A 22,247-nucleotide genomic window follows, 5' to 3' on the forward strand; every position below is an offset into this window, starting at 1 on the left:
CCCATTCCCCACTCATGCTCTGTCTGTCTCTTTCAAAAATAAACATTAAAAAAAATTTTTTTAAAGATTTGATATCATAACCCTTCTTCTCAAGTTATTCTTACCGAAAATTGTTCAACACATTGACCAACATATTACCAAAATATAACATGAAGACACAAAATACCAAGAACCACACACACACACACACAAATTAAAAGAAACTATGAGAAAAAAAAAAAGATACAACCCAATAAAGTCTCCAGATACTAGAATTATCAATCAATAACCAAAACACCCCACTTATGGCCAAGGAAAAAAATGACAAGCTTGAAAATTTTAGCAGGGAAATGAAATCCACAATAGTAATACAGCAGGTATGAAAAAGAACCAGACAGAAATTTGGCAACTGAAACATAATAAACAAAAGTAAGAATTCAATGGATAGATTTCACAACAGGCTAAATACAAATAAAGATACGTTCAGTGAATTGAAAGGTGTCAGAAGGAATTACCCAGAAAGAAACACAAAATGATGAAAACTATATAAGAAAATTTAGGAGACAGGATGTTGTGAGTTCTTATACACAGTGAACAAGAACCACACAAGAAGGAAAGGAAATATGCATGAACACTATGCACAGAGGCAATATGTGAAGAAGCAGTTATGGAAAACATAATGCCTAAGAATTTATCATAATTTATGAAAAATATCAAACCTCAAACTTTAAAACTCAAAACAAAAATCCTAAGCAAGACATGAATGCATATGTGGGTGTGTCAATGTGCGCGCATGCTATTTTTTTCTCTTTCCACAACTTAAATGTTAGTGAACCTTAAAAAAAAAAAGAGAGAAAATTATGAAAATAGCCAAAAGTAAGTAGATAAATCTACTTCAATAAAATTACATTTAGTAATAGCTGACATCAACAGCAACGTGGAGGCCAAAAGAAAACAGAATAATACCAATATGCTAAGAGAAAATAACTGATAATCTAGAATTCTATATTCAACAAAAATGTTCTCAAGAAAGAAAGAGAAATAAAGACGCCCTCGAGGGGGGGGGGGGTGGTCACTAAGAAACAAACTAGTAAGAGAAATTTTAAAAGGGTTTTTCAAGGTAACTAAAATATGATACTAAATGGTAGGCAGAGATGCAAGAGAATCAAAGAGTAATGGAAGTGATTACTATGTACGCAAATCCAAACAAACAGTAATGACAATGTTCATTAAACAATGGTAATAATACACGTCTGACACATAGCTATATATAAGTCAGGAAGTGGATAAAGTCAAACTGCTCTAAAGTCCTTGCACTGTGTAAGGAAGGATAGGATTTAATATTAACCATCATAAATCATCGACATGTGCTGTAATAACTTCTAAAACAAAATAAAAAAGTATATAACTTCCACTCTAATAGAGGGAAAATAATGAATATAAAAACACATTATCAATTCAAAATAAACAAAATAGAAGATTTTTTTAAGAACATAAAAGTGAGGGGCGCCTGGGTGGCTCAGATGGTTGAGCGTCCGACTTCAGCTAAAGTCATGATCTCGCAGTCTGTGAGTTCGAGCCCCGCGTCAGGCTCTGTGCTGACAGCTCAGAGCCTGGAGCCTGCTTTGGATTCTGTGTCTCCCTCTCTCTCTGCCCCTCCCCCACTCATGCTCTGTCTCTCTCTCTCTCTCTCTCTCTCTCTCTGTCAAAAATAAATAGACATCAAAAAAAATTTTTTTAAAAGAACATAAAAGTAAGACAGTAAAACACATAAGATGGCAGATTTAAACCCAAATACTGCATTTCATTAATTCTAAAACACATTCTTCACATATTTAAATACTCCAAAATTGAAGTTCATCTAACAAAGTATTAATTTAATTGACACCATTTTTCATTTCTTTTTGTAGAGGGAATTTTTATTTTTTGAAACAGAGAGAGAGAGAGCATAAACAGGGGGAAAGGGCAGAGGGGCAGAGAAGGAGAGGGAGAGAGAGGGGGAGAGAGAGAGAGAGAGAGAGAGAGAAGGAGAGAGAGGGAGAGAGAGAAAGAGAGAGAAAGAGAGAGAAAGAGAGAGAAAGGGAAAGAGAGAGAATCTTAAGCAGGCTCCAATGCACAAAGCATGGAGCCCCACACAGGGCTCAATCCCACAACCTTGGGATTATGACCTGAGCCAAACTCAAGAGTTGGCCATCTAACCAACCAAGCCACCCAGATGCCCCTCCATTTTTTCTTTCTTAGTGGTATGTAAATAATGGTATAGCTTATATCCAATTGCATTTACATTTAAATAAATACAGTACATTACTAATCACATTAAACATAATGCAATGTAATTAAATGATACAATTGAGAGATAAATATTGTCAAGCTGGATTATGTTGTTTAGAAGCATATATCTAAAATATAAAGTTCAAAGTAAAAGATATACAAAAAAAATATATACTTCAGACATGAAAAAAAATCTAGGAAAGCTAAATTAATATCAGGCAAAACTGACAGTCTAACCAATAAAAAAAGGAAATGAAGGCATACAGATTGAGAAGAAATAAAACTGTCTGTCATAAATGATATGATTGTCTATGTAGAAAATTCAAAAGAATCAACAAAAAAATTTCTGAAACTAATAAGCAATTAAACCAAACTAATTAAAGCAATTAAAGGTTGTGGAACATAATAAAATGAATATACAAGTCAACTGCTTTCTTATATACCAGCAACAACAGAATTTGAAATTAAATGCACAATAACATTTACATTAGCAAAAACAAAAACAAAACAAACACTTAGGTATAAGTTGAATAAAATCTGTACAAGATCTACAGAGGAAAACTACAAAACTCTGATGGAAAAAAATCAAAAAGACCTACATAAATGGATTGATATCCCATGTTCAGGGACAGGAAAACTCAATATTGTAAAGAAGTCCATTCTTCCCAACTTGATCTATAGACCCAATGCAGCCCCATTAAATCCCAGCCAGTTATTTTGTGGGTATCAACAAATTGATCTAAAGTTTATATGGAAAGACAAAAGACCCACAATAACTAACACAATATTGAAAGAGAACAAAATTTAAAAAGTGACACTATCTGACTTTAAGATTTACCAATACTCTACAGTAAATCAAGACAGCATGGTGTTGGCAAAAGAATGGACAAATGGATCAATGGAAGAGAATCAAGTCCAGACATAAACCCACACAAAGGATCCTTTGACAAAAGATCAAAGACAAGTTGATGGAGAAAGGACAGTCCTTAACCCAGTAAAGAGTATCTGCTGCAGAGAAAGGGGAACACTCTTAAACTGCTGGTAGGAATGCAAATGGTGCAACCACTCTGGAAAACAGGATGGAGGTTCCCCAAAAAGTTAAAAATAGAACTATCCTACAACCCAGCAATTGCACTACTAAGTATTTACCCAAAGGATACAAAACTACTGATTTGAAAGGACACATGCACTCCAATGTTTATAGCAGCATTATCAACAATAGCCAAATTATGGAAAGAGTACAAATGTCCATTGACTGATGAATGGATAAAGATGTGGTGTGTGTGTACACACACACACACACACACACACGTATAATGAAATATTACTCAGCCATCAAAAGGAATGAACTCTTGCCATTTGCCATGACGTGCATGGAGCTAGAGAGCACTACACTAAGAAAAATAAGTCAGCCAGAGAAAGACATATACTGTATGATTTCATTCATATGTGTTAAGAATCAAAACAGATGAATATGGCGGGGGGGGGGGGGGTGGTGGGAGAGGCAAACCAGAAAACAGTGTCTCAACTATAGAAAACAAACTGAGGGTTACTGGAGGTCAGATAGGTGGTGGGATGGGTTAAGTGGGTGATGGGTATTAAGGAGGGCACTTGTTAGGATGAAACCTGGTGCTGTATGTAAGCAATTTAGTAGAACTAAATTCTACTTCTAAAACTAATATTACACTGTATGTTAACTAACCAGAATTTAAATAAAAGCTTTAAAAAGAAAAGAAAGAGTATGTGCAAAATCTTTACCAAACATTATATTTAATGGTAAATGTTTAAAGCTTTCCTTTTGATATCACTGTATGGTGACAGATGGTAATTACACTTGTGTAATGTATAGAATTGTTGAATCACTATGTTATTATATACCTAAAACTAATATAACATTGTATGTTAACTATTTTGTTAAAAAAATAAAAAAAGAATAAGACAAAGATGCACATCACCACCACTTCCATTTGAATATTGTACAGGTAATAAAAGTAAATAAATAAAAGTTATATAAGGATTGGTAAGGTAGAAACAAAACTTCATTATTTCCAGATGATATGATTATATAAGTAAAAATCCAAAAGAATTTACAGGTGTGTAGCACTAATGTAAGAATGCAAAAACAAACAAACAAACAAAAAGAATGCAATGAGATGCTAGATGTAAAGCAAATATACAAATCAATTTTACTTTTATACAAAAAATTAGAAAATTAACTTTTAAAAGAGACATCACCTACAATAGCATCCCAAAATATAAAGTATAGGAATAAACTAACAAAAGAAGTTTAAATCTCTGTAAAAATATAAGAGGAATTAAAGATCATGGACTTGAAGACTACTTATTGAAAATATGTTTAATTCTTCACCAGACTAATCTAGAGATTTAATACAATATCAATCAGATGACAAATAAGACTTTTTGGTGGAATTGGACAAGTTAATTGTAAAATTTACATGAGGAAGCACAAATAGCCAAGACACTCTCAAACAAGTAGGTCAAAGTAGGAAAACTTGCTTTAATGAACTAATTATAAAGCTGTGAAACTTAGGAAATTGTAGTACTGATGCAAATATAGACTAATTTACAAATGAAACAGAAGAGCCCAGAAACACACACATATATTTGTGGACCCTTGATTTATGACAAAGGTGGCACTACAAAGTAGCAATGAAAGGGATATCTCTTTAACACATGGTGCCAATTCAACCAAGTATTCCTACTGGAAAAAAAACTTGACCTCTACCTTATACAATGTACAAACAGTAATTCTAAGTGGATTATAGACCTAAATATGAACATTAAAAGAAATAAGGGTCTGGAAGACAATACGCAAGAGTATCTCTGTGACATCAAAGTTAGGGAATAATTTCTTACGTAAGACACAAAAAGCAATAGTCATAAAGGAATATATTGATATACATGACTACATTAAAAATTATTCATTTTTCACTAAAAATAACCAAAAAATTTATGAAGAACTTGTAAAAAATCAATAAAGGAACTCAACCCAACAGCAAAATGTGTGTGTTGGGGTGGGGGGAGACAGATTGAAAAACAAAATCCAAACAGCCCATAAACAGGTGATCTAATCTAATCTTATTAGTAATCAGGGAAATGCAAAGTAAAAGCACATTAATATACCACTATACACCCAACTCATTAACTAAAGTTTAAAGTAGATAATACCAATTGTTGGTGAGGTATGTAGTTAGCACTCACTGTAGCCCACAACACATCTCCTCCAGCCACCTCTGATTTCAGCAGTTATGGTGGACAACTCTCCACAACCCCTACCTCTAAGCTTTCTTTGAGTTGTAACTCAAATGTATAGAGGAATTAAAATCCTAGAGAGGCAACCTTCAAACCAAAAGAAGATGGAAGCCACAAAAATGAAAATGTACCGCAGTTACCTGTATCAGGATGGACAAACATCACAAACAATGTCAACTAAAAAAAGCCACACCAACAGGAAGCACACTTGTATAATTCTATTTATTTACTCCATTTAATCTATTCTATGATTAGAGCTTAAAACAGGCAAAAACTAATGTGTTTAGGAATACATACTTAGGTGGCAAACTGTAAAGAAAAGCAAAGAAATGATTGCCATAAAAATCAGGATAATGGTTAACTTTAGGGAAGAAGGTATGTCGGGGGGAAACTGCAAAAGGAACTTCTGAGGATGCTGCTAGAGACTTGATGTGAGTTGTTATACAAATGTTCACTTTATAAAAATGTGTTCATCTGTACATTTGTTTAGCTAGATTTTCTGTACGTACTTTATTTTTCATAATAAAACTAGGTTTTTTTTAAGTTTCTTTACTTTGAGGGGGAGAGGCAGAGAGAATGGAAGTGTTTTTTAAAGTTTTTTTTCAATGTTTATTTATTTTTAAGAGAGAGAGACAGAGAGAGAGAGAGAGGGTGACAGAGCACGAGTGTGCGAAGGGCAGAGAAAGAGGAACACACAGAATCCGAAGCAGGCTCCAGGCTCCAAGCTGTCAGCAGAGTCCAATGCAGGGCTCGAACTCACCAACCATGAGATCATGACCTGAGCCGAAGTCGGACACCCAACTGACTGAGCTACCCAGGCGCACCTAAAAGTGTTCTCTAAAAAAGTACATCATTGAGTTCTATCAGAACAAGAAGGCCCAGCAAGAGTTATCCTTGGTGTTTCTCTTTCTAAAGTCAGGCTCAGTGGAGTCTAGTAAACTAGAAGGGTTTACTACTAGTAAACTACTGAGTCAGGACTGAGAAACCCTTTAAAAAAAAAGATGAATTTGCTCAACCTGATGGGGGTTGTTAAAGATCAAAAAGCTGACACCGGAATATAGCTTTTATAGGAAGCAATCATCTAAAACAAAACAAAACACCCAGAATCCAAGATAAAGACCAGAGTAACAGGTAAACTTGGAAAGCAGGGCAGGCTTTCTTTAAAAATCAAAACAAAAATTAACAAGAAGATACAATAGAAAACACCACCATTAATAAATCTAGATTTATCGCCAACTGTGGAAGCAAGTAAGTCCATTTCAATTAGGAATAGGAATAGGCTAGAGTCACCTATCTAATGAGTAGTGCCCACCAGATCTTACAAAGTTAATCCAACACCATCTCCATTATATGTCCATTCTGCCCTCTTCCCAGAGTATTTCTCTGTTCAAAGTGGAAGTGAATGCAATGTCGTCTGGGATAGTTTACATTTTCCTTAGAAGAAGCAGGTTCCCCTTTATTCGGTAGTGAAGGTCTCACTTATTGTTCTTTTTGGGGAGTTGCAAAAACTTTTATTCTCCAAGATTTTATATTCCTAGATCTAGAAAGCAATGTTCCCTCATTAGAAGTCCTTTTGGACCAAGCCATTACAAGTGTTGCTCAGACCACAAACTCAAAGGGTCTATGTTTGCTACAGACTCAATTTTATCCTAATATTCCTAAAGTATTTCTACACTAACCCTGTAAGCAATGATATCCCAAAATGACATTCCTTGCACAATCCTGCACCCAGTCCCAAACTGTCTCTTTAATATTTTGTTTTGCCTTAAGACCATGCTTAAGCCAGCTCCCATTTCAACCCTGTAAGCATAATATGTATCTGTTTCATATACAAAAGGTCAATAGTGAAAACAGAAGCTCAAGAGGTGAACATCTATTAGCAGTGGAATATTTATATTTATCCCATACTTATGTCTACAAGCTATAGCTCTGTCATAGAAGGTAAGTAAATTACAAACAAGACTTTTTCTCTTTTTACCCTGGGTAATTTTAACTTACTACACTAACAAATAAAATTACTTCTACAAGATCAATAGACTGTGTATAAATTCACATAATGACTCACTACACAATCATGCAACCTCCCAAAAGGCAAGGGCAACAACTGACAACTACTCCATATATCCTGAAGTCTCTATTAGAATGCTAAACAAGTGTGAAACTATTAGGGCACCAGTAATAATGGGAAAACAAAGTCAGCACAATCCACTCAGATCTATACAAAATATGATCATTCAGTGAAAAGTTTTTAAAATAAATCCACGATAAAATCAACATATAATATTTCAAGCATATATTATCAGTTCTCTAGAGTAAAATCCAGGGAATACCGGCAAATAGCAACCTCTTAAATGGTCAATGCTTTTAATATTAATATTTATAATAGACTGGTACCTATACTTTTTCTAGAATACTTCTATTAAATAATATTGCTTTATTTCCTAACTAAAAAATTATTTATCAGCTCAGAGCAAAATCATTCAAAAGACAAAGAAAAACCATCAGAAAAAATATAAAAATGACCTGAAAGACTACTGCCAATAATCAGAGCCAGCTAAACATTTTGGCATACAACCAGTCTTTTTTCACATGTTCATATATTTTTAAAACAGGAATAATTCACACCATGATATTTCACATATTTTTTTTCACTTGGATAAATATATATTTTAACAAACATATTATTGACCAGAGTGATTTACAAACCATCTTCTGCAGTACCCTAGAGTTTCTAAGAAGATGCCCTCAGGAGCCAGGGCTAACAAATACATTAGGCACAGTATGGCACAAAGCCAAAGACTCATGATAATTTCAATGGCCCACAAAAATGTTTTAAGTGAAATTTATTTTAAAATCAGAAGAAAAAAGGGAAATCACAATAATGAATATTTAATAATGAATCTAGAGCACCTGGGTAGCTTAGTTGGTTAAGCATCCAACTCTTCTTGATTTCAGCTCAGGTCATGATCTCAGGGTCATGAGATTGAGCCCCATGTGGTGCTCTGCATTGGGCCTGGAGCCTGCTTGAGAGTTTCTCTCCCTCTCTCCCTCTGCTCCTCCCCTGTCCACACTCTCTCTCAAAAAAAAAAAAAGTAAGGTAAAAATTAAAAATTTAAAAATTTAGAAACAAAAGAGAAGAAGAAAGGAAGGGAAGGGAAGGGAAGGGAAGGGAAGGGAAGGGAAGGGAAGGGAAGGGAAGGGAAGGGAAGGGAAGAGAAGTGAAAGAAAAGAAAAGAAAAGAAAAGAAAAGAAAAGAAAAGAAAAGAAAAGAAAAGAAAAGAAAAGAAAAGAAAAGAAAAAGAAAGAAAAGACGGAATCTAGACTGGGTTATACCTGTCTTTATACCAATACAGTCTTGTATTTAATTTTTAATCATTTTTAATGGAGGAAGCGACTCACAAAAGCAAAAGAGCCTAGGGCCCATGAAAATAATAAGGCAGCCTAGGGATAGAGAGAGCCACTAAGCAGTTAGAGAGGAGAGGGTGCTTCTCCTCCTCCCACTTCAACCAGAAAAAGTCCTCTTCTATATTTTATATAATGGGCTTCTAGGTAAGAGTATAGTAGGGTGAAAACAAAGGAGGTGGCTTTCCCAGCTTAAAAAGAAAGTTTAAAATCCACTGTTTAAAAATATGACTTCTAGGGGTGCCTGGGTGGCTCAGTGGGTTAAGCATCCAACTCTTGATTTCGGCTCAGGTCATGATCTCACGGTTCATGTGTTTGAGCCCCACATGGGGCTCTGCAATGACAGTGCAGAGCCTGCTTGTGATTTCTCCCTCTCTCTCTGCCCCTCCCCCACTCCTGCTCTATCTCACAATAATAAACATTATATATACATATATATATGTGTGTGTGTGTGTATTTATATATACATACACGTGTGTGTGTGTGTGTGTGTGTGTGTGTGTGAGTGTGTGTGACTTCTACTACTATACAGTGTTACATTAAATAGGGATTTCATGGTGAATTTAAACAATCTGGTGTTTTTTTGGACATGTGTAAGTTGTGCCCATGTTTTTATTGTTGAACAATGCATATGCATACTATTTGCCCACTGTCTGGTTATTCCCTTAGAACAATTCCAAAAATAAAGCTGCTGGCTCAGAAGTGTTTGGACACAAAAAAGGGTTTTGGACACAAATAACCAACCTGCTCCACAGAAAACCTGTAGCAATTCTCATACCAACAGTATATGAAGCTGCACTGATGACTTACATACCCTTCAAAAATAAGTATTAGTGCTAGATCTTTCCTGGTTTCATAGGTTAAAAACATATTATTTCATTGTTTTGATTTGCATTTCCTTGTTTCACAAATTTACTGGTCTTTTTATATTTATTTCTTTTATTATGAGCTACCTGTTCATATCCTTTGTTCATCCATAAATTTGTGATATTTTTATTAAAAAAAAAAAACTTCTCACAAATGTTTCAAATAGTATTTTTGCTATTTGCCCTTTCACTGTTTGAATTGTTTTTGACATACACAACTCTTTAGAGCCATAGATTTTGTCCTTTATAGTTTTTTGGGGGGAATGGGGAACAGAGAGCAGAAAAGTTTATGTTTAGAAAAACCCTTCTCCAAGATTACTATTTATTAAATGTTTTCTTATATTTCATTATACATTTGGAATTTATTTTAATGTATGATATATGGTAATTTCTTCCAAATTCTTAACACATTATCTCAGCCCCATTTACTGAATAACCCCATCTTTTAAAAAATGCCACTTTTGGGGTGCCTGGGTGGCTCAGTCAGTTTCGGTCATGATCTCACGGTTCATGAGTTCAAGCCCCACATCGGGCTCTCTGCTGTCACATGGAGCCCGCTTTGAATCCTCTGTACTCCTCTCTCTGCCTCTCCCCTGCTCACATGTTCTATTTCTCTCTCTCTCTCTCTCGCTCTCTCTCAAATATAACTAAACATTAAAGAAATGGATAGGCTTGCATAAAATACAAGATTTAAAAAACAAATACAATAGTATTTCTGAGCTTTCTACTATGAGACTGTTGATACGTCTATCATGCTTAATATTGTACAATTCCCAAATATCATAATAGCTCATATCAAAAGCATTCTTTAAGGATCTTCTTTTTCAGTATTTTCTTCACACTATTACAAAATTATTCTTCCAAGTTGACTTTAAATTTATTTTTGTCAATTTCTAGAATGAAAGAACTATATACATATCTGGAACTTGATTAGAATTACATTACATTTATGAATTAATTTCATAAAGACAGATACATTTCCAAAATTTAGTCTTCTCATAAATGAACACTGACTTTACTCAAATTATGTATTTGGACTTTCAGTAAACTTCTGTGTGTTCTTTAAAGAAGTACTGCATATTTCTTATTAAGTTGATCCCAAGATATTCAGAATTTTTGGCAAATAAAGTTTTTTCTAATGTTTTTCAAAATAGTTATAACTGGTTTATTAGAAATCTACTTATGACTATGTTTCTAATAACATATAGACATATAACATCATTAACTACCCCCTCTTTTCATATATTTATTCCTAAATCTTTTCCTTATTCATTGTACCAGCTAGAAAATCCAAACCAAAATAAAGTAATAGTACTGATAGTATCATGTATCCTCAATATTTTATGGGTTCCCCTCTAATATTATCCCCATCCTTCTCCACTGTTCTATGCTTAGGAGATTGTACAGACTGCATCCAATGATACATGGCCAATAAGAGGCACTGGCAGAGATAAGTTGGTAGGAGAATAAGGCTGATTATTCTTATGGGTCCCACTCTATCAGGTTCACCTGATGTTGGTAGTTTCCCTCTACTTCAACTCCTAAAGGGTCAGTCTCCACACTCCCCCAACAGCCTTCTCCCGCTATATCTTCTACATTCCTACCGGTTTGCACACTTAAGGTATCCCCCGAAAACAACTTCTTGCTGTTCTCATGGGGAAAACCATATATCACCTTATATATTTGAGATCATCTTATGTTCATGGTGAAGTTTTAATATGCAGTAAGTTTTAAAGGTAATATTCATAATACCATTTTATTCAAAATACTATATAATTACCTTAGACTTTAGGTCTCTAATACAAGATTTACTCAGGAAAGTGTTTTTATTATTTTTTTAAAATGTTTACTTACTAATTGATTTTGAGAGAGAGGGCAAATAGGGGAGGAGCAGGAAGAGGGAGGCAGAGAATCCCAAGCATGCTCTGCACTGTCAGTGCAGAGCCCAACACTGGGCTCAATCCCACGAAGGGTAAGATCATGACCTGAGCCAAAATCAAGACGCTGAACTGACTCAGTCACCCAGGCACCCCAGAAGAGTGTTTTTAAATTACCAACTCATTTAAGGGTTTTTTGTTAATAATATCTAATTTTACCACAGTGTGGCTAAAGAATGAGACCTGTTCTATTTCTGCCTTTTTTTAATTACGTAAGTCTTTTGGCAAAATACTTGGTCAATTTTTGTTGAGATTTCTAACCCTGAAATGAAGATATATGCTCTGTTTGTACAGAGTTATATTTTAATTTATTAAATCAACCATACTAATATTTATTTAAGCCTCTATAATCTTATGTTATGTTTATATAATCTGTTAATGATTAAAAAAGATGTTTTCAAATTTCCTCTAAGATATGTGCTCATTTTTCCCTTGACATGCTTTTTACATTATATATTTTAATAACACAATACAAATAATTATAATAAATGTTCATTAATGATTATATACCTCATAATTGAAAAGGGATCATTTTTGCCTTATTTTGATCCTCTTTGTCTCAGGTATGTTTCCTAGATAAAACATTTCAATAAAGTAGTGTGAGACCTAGTCTAAGAGGCATTCCATATATATTTGTCAAAAATGTTGTATTTGGCCTTAAATTATTATATCTTAAACTTTGTATTCTGTAACACCTCAACAGTATGTTCTTTAGGGCTTTTTTTTTCTATGTGGAATCCATTTTGTAAAAATTTTTTGTCCTGGGGCACCTGGATGGCTCAGTCAGTAGAGCATGTGACACTTTATCTCAGGATAATGAGTACAAGCCCCATGTTGGGTGTGGAGTCTACTTAAAAAAAAAAAAAAAGTATTCTCCTTGTGAATTGGAAATGTACATCCTGTTTTCAGTTCTTCCTTTAGGCTATTATTATGACAATTTAAAATGCAGTTAGATGGGGCGCCCGGGTGGCTCAGTTGGTTAAGTGTCTGACGGCAGCTCAGGTCATGATCTTGTGGTTCATGAGTTTGGGCCACGTGTCCGTCTCTGTGCTGACAGCTCAAAGCCTGGAGCCTGCTTCTGATTCTGTGTCCCCCTCTCACTCTCTCTCTCTGCCTCTCCCCCACTTGCACTGTCTCTCTTTCTCTCTCTCAAAACTAAATAAACATTAAAAATTTTTTTAAAAATAAAATAAAATGCAGTTAGACGTATTTCTTCCATTTTCTGTGATTTTATACCTCTCCCACTTATTTTTTTTTTTAATACTATATATTTTCTTTCAAGCTCCGTTTGTTCTGGTTGCTCCCCCACTAAATCCAATGGCCCATAAACTATTCTTTCCACTGTGTTCTCAACCTCTACTCCATCTTTCTAACTTTTAATCTCTGTTCTTTCCCTCTGCAATCTGGAAAGCTTATCAAAACTGACTTGCAGATCTTTTGTGAACAGGCATTAAGGAGGAGTCACCCACCCAGGGCCAAAATGAATTCCGGTGCTGGGACCAAGATAAACTCAGATCTCTTAAATCCACTGAGGGAAGTCACGAGGAAATCCCAAACACTTCACCTGTTCCATTTCCTAACACATGCAGCCCAGCACCAGTCCCTGCCTTGAGTCTACCAGAACAAATCTCATTATGTCCTTTATTTCTGTTTACATCTATCACCATAGCAAGCTGTAGCTCTCTGTGTAGGCCCTTGTCTCCTTCCTGTTCCTTTACTATGCACCCTGGAATTCACAGTCCATCAGCAGCAAAGACTCCGAGATCCTCAACCTCTTCTCTGAAAGCACCTTTCACTGTCAAGCTCTACTTGAAATTCAGCTATTCCCTGATTTCACAGCTTCCACTAGAACCTTTTCAAAGCACAGCAGCTTTTTCCCAGAACCCTCATACAACTAAAGACAGAATCAGTGCTCTTCCTCCAGATTGCTGCTTCTAGTCCATTCTCTCTCCCGCCTTTCCAAAATCTCCCAGCTTTGAATCTCATAAAATTAAACTGCCTGCTGTCTTTATTACTAACATCTACCAACCCCTGGGTTACTCCCTCTCATCTCCTTCTTGCTAACATTGTCACTCTAACACTATTCTTGTCTTAATTTTTGCTGAATTCAATATACAGGTAGATAATCCTATTAATCCCTTGGGCTCTCCTTGGCTTGAATTCCTCTCCTCCAATGACCTAATCCTCCACCATTAAACCCCTCATCGCCACACTTTTAATGGACATTTTACCATTACTATAATTTACAATTCAACTTTATGCATTTCATTCTCCCCAGGTACACCTTTATACTCCAATATACCTTCAATCCCATCAGGACATCTGATTCATTGATGTTTTCCCTTTTTACTTCCCTGATCCCCTTGATGTCCTCCCTTTCCTAAACCTTATCCAGCTTAAATATCACAGTCCATCATTATAATTGCTCCTTTGCAAACAGATTTGACTTCCTTTCACCTCTCTTACTTCATTGTATTTGGCCTGACTACAACCTAGTTAACATCAACCCTCTTATGTGCCTATGCAGTTGAATGTGGCTGCACAAAACCATACAACCAGAGACTAATCTCATTTAAAATTCATGACTATGAATCTCAAGTAACCCTTTAAAACTGCCCGGGAAACATACTTTCCTCCATTTATTCTCCCATGCTACCACATGACTATTTCATACCTTCTCCTATTTCCTGAAATCCCCAACAGCTCCCCGTCAACCTTTCAGCTGATGGTTCAGCTGATGAACCTACTTCATATTTCACTGACAAAACTAAACCACAGACTCCCACCACCACATCTATCCATCTACCAGCATCTATGTCCACCATAGATGCTACCAGCATCTATGTCTACCAGCATCTATGTCCACCATTACAGATACCCTACAAGTAAGTGCTCCATTAGAACAAACCCCTCCACTTGTGCCCCCGATTCCAAACCCTCTCACCCACTCAAGGTCTACTACGGCAATGCCCCCCTCTTTGTCCTAGATTACCAATTTTACCCCTCTACTAAATTAGTCCTATTGGCATACAAACCTGTTGTAATTCCTTCCATCTTGAAAAAAAGTCTCTCCTGACTGTCCTCCCTTTGTATTTGGCTCTTCCCTCAGATATCTACACAGCTTTCAACTCACTTCCTTCAAGTATTTAGTCTAACATCATCTAAAAGAAGCTTACACTGACAATACAGATTTAAAATTGCAACCTGACCTCTACCATCACCACTTTTGGCCCTCCCAATCTTCCAATCCTGCTCTATCTTATCTTCCATGACACTTATCACCTTCTAATGTTCTATATTATTGATGTATTTATTACATTACTAGTTTGTCTTCCCCCATTAAAATGTAAATTCCATGAAGGGCAAGTCTTTATCTAATTCTTGGAGATATTCCAAGTGCCTAAAACAAAGCCTAGCACATGGTCAGTGCTCAACAAATACCTGATGAGTGAATGAGTAAGTATGGGTCCATTCTTCACTACTTCTTATACCATTTTAAGTTCCACTACAGCACTGTTTCAGGGCATTCCTTTCCTAACTCTGCATGTCACTATTTTTATCTTAGTCTCCTGTCTTATTTTATTGTTGATCATTTGTTTCTTATTCTCTCATGTCTTCCTCAACTCCACTCTCAGCCAAAGCAAATACTAAATTTACTTCCTTCTCCTACAGGAAATCTTTTATAAACATATGACTTTTCTTGTGAATATAATTACTTTTTTTTATTAAGTATAGGTTTTTTTTTCATAAGCACTGTTCTAATTCTTCCATATCTATTTTTCAACCTAGTATTCACTCAAAAACAGATAAATTCTCCAGTAAATTCTGCTTGAGTGCTTCCCTTTCCACCCAGATTTAATTAGAATTGTACCTTCAGGTCTGAAGATAAAGAGCTGGCTAAAAGCAGTTTTTATTATTCTTTCTGTGCCCCAGGAACTTGAGAGAGATAGGAAAGGAAATGAACACTTGGGGCTATGGATATTCCCCATATGAAATCTTCAGCTGTGTTTGGAAAAGATGAAGTGCTTCCACATCTAATTTTTTCTCTGGCTCAGCTTCTACTCCACATATACATTGTGACTATTGTCCAACTGTCTGCTTAGCACTACGACCTTCTAAATTAATTAGGAAGGAACCTTGTTCCCTTATGACAAATCTGCATCAAAAGAAGCCCAACAACTCAGTGGTGTTGTTCACACTTAGACCCTCTCTTATAATTACTTTTGAACCCTCACAAAGGGAGGGGTTCTAAGATCACAGGCTTTGGACCCAGACTTGACTTTAAATCCCACCTTCTCCACTTACTCTGATGTTTCTTCATCCGTAAATAGAAATACCCACATCTCATTAGGTTGCTGAGCATTAAAGATTAATATATTTTAAGTGCTTAGAGTGGTGTCTAATACATAAGAAAAATTCCATGGAATTTTATTCCATAAATGGAATGTTTCTTCTTCTTCTTCTTCTTCTTCTTCCTTCTCCTCCTCTTTGTCTTGCCTCCCACCTTTATCTATAAAATTGGAAATGTCAGTAGAACTATGTCAAGATTTCCTCTACTTACAGTGACACTGCAGCACTTTCTCAAGAAGGGGTTTATGAGTAAATGCTTCATATAGTCTTTCAATCTAATCCAACCTGCACTGCATCTAACAGAAACCCTTTGCTAATTCCTAATGCAGATGTAAATTTTTCCACATACTTATACTCTTTTGGTCTGTCAACTGGTTTACACAAGAGTGTAGCTACATATTTGTGCCTACATAAATGTTTATTTCTTAAAGCTCTCTGGAATCACTTATTTAGTTAAAAATAGACTTCTCATTGGTATATCATGTATTAATTTCACAGGAGCCAGGAACATTTTTTTCAGCACAGACATGAGTATATCATAGAGTGTAAGAAACACTGATCTACAATACCACATAAAAGAAGAACAAAGAATTCAGTCACTCACGATGCTCCTGAATTCATGATGCAGCTCTTTGCTCCACAAAAACAATCTCTGCCATCATCATGATTCATTCCAAGGTTATGACCCAACTCATGAGCAACAATGGATGCAAAGGTCTCCACCGTGATTTGCCCAAACTGCCCAAACACAGGAAAAGTATTAATTAGGTTTCTGAACAAAAAGGACATGTTTTGTTCCTCAGATTATTTTTTTCCACAAGAGGAAATTTATCAGTCACTACAATGGTGACAGTCTTTATATAAATCAAGCATCTAATATCAGTCTTCATATATTTCAGTAGGAAACTTATGTGACTCAATATACTGATTATGGAGATAGATCCTTTAAACAACAGACCAATTAGCACTAATAGATTATGTCCAATGATTTATAGGAAAACAGATTCATGGTTCTAATTTAATTTTCTTAAATGGCATCTCAACTTCCTTGTCCAGAAAGAGTGAGGAGCTGATAAACATATAATATTAGAAAACTTAATCGAGTCTCTAGGGAAAAAAACACATCTACCATTTCTACCTAAAATTTTGTTTTAAGGAATAGGGGAGGAAGTAAAGCAGAGAAATGCTTGACACTGTCCTAATGCAGGTGTCCAAAGTTAAATATCAAGAACAAAAACGTACCACATTAATCCCACCTGCGTGGCTCCTTGAACACACTGTTCCCACAAATGCCATTCCTGCAGTCCCACCAAAACCTTTCTTCCTAAATGAAAACAAAAGGTTAAAGTTAGAACATATACTTGGTGGGGAAAAGGAACACACTGCTCTTATTTCTTTGGGTAAGTTTAAACTGGATTGGTAGAACCTTCAAAAACTGGAAGAAAAATGGCAAAGATAACTAACATTTTAAAATCAGAATACAGGGGCATCTGGGTGGCTCAGTTAGTTGGGTGTCTGACTTCAGCTCAGGTCATGACCTCACAGCTTGTGAGTTCAAGCCCCACATCGGGCTCTGTGCTGACAGCTCAGAGCCTGGAGCCTTCTTCGGATTGTGTGTGTGTGTGTGTGTGTGTGTGTGTGTGTCTACCCTCCTCCACTCATGATCTGTCTCTCTCTGTCTCAAAAGTAAATAAACATTTAAAAAAAAATTTTTTTTTTTTAAAAATCAGAATACAACTGGGGCACCTGGATGGCTCAGCTGGTTAAGCGTCCAACTTCAGATCAAGTCATGATCTCACGGTTCGTGGGTTCAAGCCCCGTGTTGGGCTCTGTGCTGACAGCTCAGAGCCTGGAGCCTGCTTCGGATTCTGTGTCTCCCTCTCTCTCTGCCCCTCCCCCACAGTGCTCTGTCTGTCTCTCAAAGGTGAATAAACGTTAAAAAAAAATGTTTTTTTAATCAGAATACAATTAAGTCTTACTTCATTTTTATTATCAGAGAACGAGATTAACATCACAAATTCATTTTTTCAAACAAATGAAGATATGTTTTAGATACCAAGCCAAGTTTTTCTCTTCCCTCGAGGTGAAAAATCTTCCGAAAACGCATTACAATTATTTTTTCAAAAATTCTAATGAGGAGAGACAGGTAACACACTCAATGAATATATGTACACAAGAGGCTTCAGGGCAGGAAGCACATGGAACCAAAGAACCACAGTGGCCTCCATGTGGTTCCCAATCATCCCAGACACGCTCATATCTCAGGACCAATTTTCTCCACCTGGAACTCTTTTGACCAGTATATATCCCTAACTCATTCCCTCACCTCTTTAGGTCTTTACTCAAAAGTCTTCCCATCGCGGCCTTCCCTCACCACTCCAAACTCACTCCTCCAATACTTTTTTTTTTGACAGGTACTCAACTATTGAATAAAAAAGCATAATAATAACAACACAATGTATTTAAGCCTTCACAAGTGCTTCACAAAAATAATATCATTCGATCCTGAAACCTTACTACATAAAAATCACTGTACCCACTGAACAGATTTAGAAACTGAGGCTCAGGGAAGTTGTATCTTTACTGTTAGGTAACTGGAGCTTGACGTAATGCTATCTGAGTCCATATCGACTGCCCTCCATAACTATACCATCCTGGCCCTTTCTTCCCTGTAAGGGAAGCAGGTAAGCAGGCTCTAATTAGAGAGAAATGCAAGAAAAGAAATGTATCTTCATGTCACCAAGAGCTGAGCCTTCAGTGCAACAAATATTGTGGCTCCTAAGTTTCTTCAAACATTTCCTAGATTCTAAGTCAGAATATGAGCTTCAATAGTTGTCACCTTAACCTTCCTGGGAGACATGCACCTACAGGAAAAAAGAGGTACTTATTCCTTCACATGATGATAGAAAATCAGAAACCAAGAGAGTGTGTTGTGTCTGGGTCCATCATCACAAATTTACATATGACAGAGGTCACATGACATGCCCAAGCTCACAAAGGTTCTTTCTGTACCAGTCTTCACAAACAAGCCAAGGTAGGCAACTCCTTCCAGTGATAAAGGCAGATGCCAGCACCTTGGCTTTCAGTGGCTAAAACAAAGGCAAGGAGATGGAGAATTCAGCCTCATGCATCAGCTCAGGCAGTGCCACTCAAACTAGGGGAAAGGAACAGTAATTTTTTCTTTAATTTCCAATTCATTGCAGACCAGTACTTCATTTTGCCACTTTTTTACTTGAACTATCACTGACATATTAGTTTCAGGGCTACAGCACAGTGACTGAATAATTATATACATCATGAAATGCTCACCACTGTAAGTGTAGTTACATGCTTCCAATACTTTTACTTCTACCTTCCCTGCTTTATTTTTCCTCCTTACCACTTACTAGTATTTAATACATTATACACACTCATTTATCTCATTTATGGCCAATCTCCATCACCAGAATATGGACTCCATGAAAGCAAGAACTCTGTCTGGACAAAAACAATAAAACTGTATTATTTTCCTTACAGAAAAGTCTAGAAAGTGTAAATTAACCCACATTAACAGGAAAAAGATTAGTGGTTGCCTGGGGAGGGAACGTTTTTGGAGGGGAAAGGAGATTGGATTACAAAGGGGCCAAGGAGACTTTTAGAGGGACTGGATGTTTATTATCTTGATCATGGTGACAGTTAAGTGGTTATATACATATGTCAAAATTCATCAAAATGTACACTTTAAATATGTGCAGTTTAATCTTCATCAGTTTTACCTCAATAAAACTGCTTAAAAATTTAAAACAGTTTGGGGCACCTGGGTGGCTCAGTCAGTTAAGTATCCAACTCTTGATTTCGCCTCAGGTCATGATCTCACAGTTTGTGAGTTTGAGCCCCATATCAGGCTATGTGCTGACAGCATGGAGCCTGCTTGGGATTGTCTCTCCTTCTCGCTCTGCCCCTCCTCTGCTTGCTCCGTATCTCTCAAAATAAATTTAAAATGTTTAAAAAAATTGTTAACATTTTAAAAATAGAGAATTTTTGCCTACTTTATTCATTGCTATCCCCAGTGCCTAGCATATACACCTATAAATATATTATAAATGAATGAATATATCTTTCTCTGGGGCATCTGACCAGCAAGGAGAAGAGGACCAGAGATACTGACATAAAGAGATGGCCAAGGAAAACACTTTAGCCAGATCACCTCTACTTAATGCCATAGTGTCCAAGCCCCACTCATGTACTCAGTGCTTCCAAAAGGCTCTTTGGTATCCCATTCTTAACCAAAACCACAACCAGAAGTCATCAAACATTTGGGAAATGCCTCTAACATTACAGATGGATACCAGATAGAGAAGAAAAGATACCTTGGTAGGTTTGGTTGGGCAAGGTATGGAGAATGTGCTGGAGGCCTGTTCTTTCTGGCCCTTTGTGAATTAGAAGGCATGCTCACTGCCAGGATACTTGCAAGTGCCATATTACTAAAAATTAATAAAAAGGTCACGACCCAGGCTTTGTGAGTATAGGGCTATAAAAAATTATTTTGGCATTTTCAGTGCCTTGCTCTAAATTAACTCCCATAACAAAAAAAGAAATCAAAGGAAATTTCTCCTTGGAAAAAATTATGAGTTTTAGGTACTCTCGACACTGAAGGAGGCAAAAATATATAAATTAGAACATTTTTCTGCAAGAAGCCAGCCTATCAAGTTAGAAAACGTTTTTTAGGAGGTTGTGGGAAATAAAGAGGAATAGCTTTATTATTTTGCCGAGCAAAGGATGCTACAGCAGGCTAAGGCCTTCAAAACTGCAAGCCCTCAAGCCAGAAAACCTAAAAAAAATTTTTTTAATGTTTATTCATTTTTTTGAGAGAGAGAGAGAAAGAGAAAGACGGGAGGGAGAGAGAGGGAGAGGGAGAGAGAGAGAGAGAGAGAGAGAGAGAGAGAGCGCAGTGGAGAGGGAGACACAGAAACCAAAGAAGGCTCTAGGCTCTGAGCTAACAGCACAGAGCCCAATGCAGGGCTCTAATCCATGAACTCTAAGATCATGACCTGAGCCGAAGTTGGACACTTAACCAACTGAGCTGTCCAGGCACCCCTCAAGTCAGATAACTTTTAAGAAGAATGAAATGTTTTAAATAGTTTTAATTTTTTTTAACATTTATTTATTTTTGAGAGACAGAGAAAGACAGAGCATGAGCAGGGGAGGAACAGAAAGAGAGGGAGACACAGAATCCGAAGCAGGCTCCAGGCTCTGAGCTGTCAGCACAGAACCCAATGTGGGGCTTGAACTCACAAACCAAGAGATCATGACCTGAGCCGAAGTCAGACGCTACCCGACTGAGCCACCCAGGCATCCCTTAAATAGTTTTAAATGAGGGTTTTGCTGTAAGTTTTGGAATGTGTTTGTATTAAGTGAGTTATATAAGTTTAAGTTTTATTATGGTACCATGAAGATGCTGTGTAAAAGAAGAAAATTTTTAAAACATGTATCAGTAATATCTCAAAGAGAGCAAAAAAATTATTATATCCATGAAATCAGTACTTGATTATATTAAAAAATTAAAAGGAACAAAAAGATCTACTGAACATTAAAAATAAGATAGCAAAAATTTAAAAAACCCAATAGAAAGCTTAGAAGAGAACAAAGAATAAACATAAAGAGGATCAAATCATCTATAAAATAATTTGAAAACAATTCTTAAAATTGCAGGACATGAGTTTCAAGACTGAAATGACCCACTAAGAACACAGCAGGATGAGCGATAAAAGACCTACACTGAAGCATATCATCAGGAAAATTCAGAAGCCTGGGAACCAAGAGAAGATCCTACAAGTTTCCAGAGAAGGAGGAAAACAAACCTATAAACAAAGGATCCGTTATCAGAATGGGTTAAGGCTTCTCAACAGTGATACTGGAAGTCAAAAGACAAGAGCCATGCCTTCAAAATTCTCAAGGAAAAAGATTGCATGCCTAGCATTTTACACACAGCCAAAGAATCAAAAAGTTACAAGGCAAACTGTAAAGCACACCATGGAAAGACTGAGTTACTCAGGCTCTGGGATGATACGAGGTCACATTGATGTAATTCTTAAATTCTCTTCTGAGACGGTAAACACATTTTCTGACATAGAAAAAGCCAAAAGTTTTTTCTTTCCATATATCCTTTCATAAGAAGAAACTAAAAAAC

At 36.3% G+C, this 22,247-nt stretch overlaps 1 protein-coding gene across 2 annotated transcripts in view; it reads right to left on the reverse strand.

The window, feature by feature from the left end:
* Window positions 1–22,247, reverse strand: part of ADAM9 (ADAM metallopeptidase domain 9) — a 145,243-nt gene that overhangs the window by 81,030 nt on the left and 41,966 nt on the right. For both annotated transcript variants that reach the window (XM_003984768.6, XR_006596512.1), the window contains exons 10-11: window positions 17,321–17,402; window positions 16,683–16,816 (exon numbers count right to left, since the gene is read on the reverse strand). In XM_003984768.6, the coding sequence (XP_003984817.1) occupies window positions 16,683–16,816; window positions 17,321–17,402 (216 nt within the window). The remainder of the gene's footprint in view (window positions 1–16,682; window positions 16,817–17,320; window positions 17,403–22,247) is intronic.

Source organism: Felis catus, chromosome B1 (assembly GCF_018350175.1).
Source record: "Felis catus isolate Fca126 chromosome B1, F.catus_Fca126_mat1.0, whole genome shotgun sequence".
Classification (NCBI taxonomy): Eukaryota; Metazoa; Chordata; class Mammalia; order Carnivora; family Felidae; genus Felis; species Felis catus.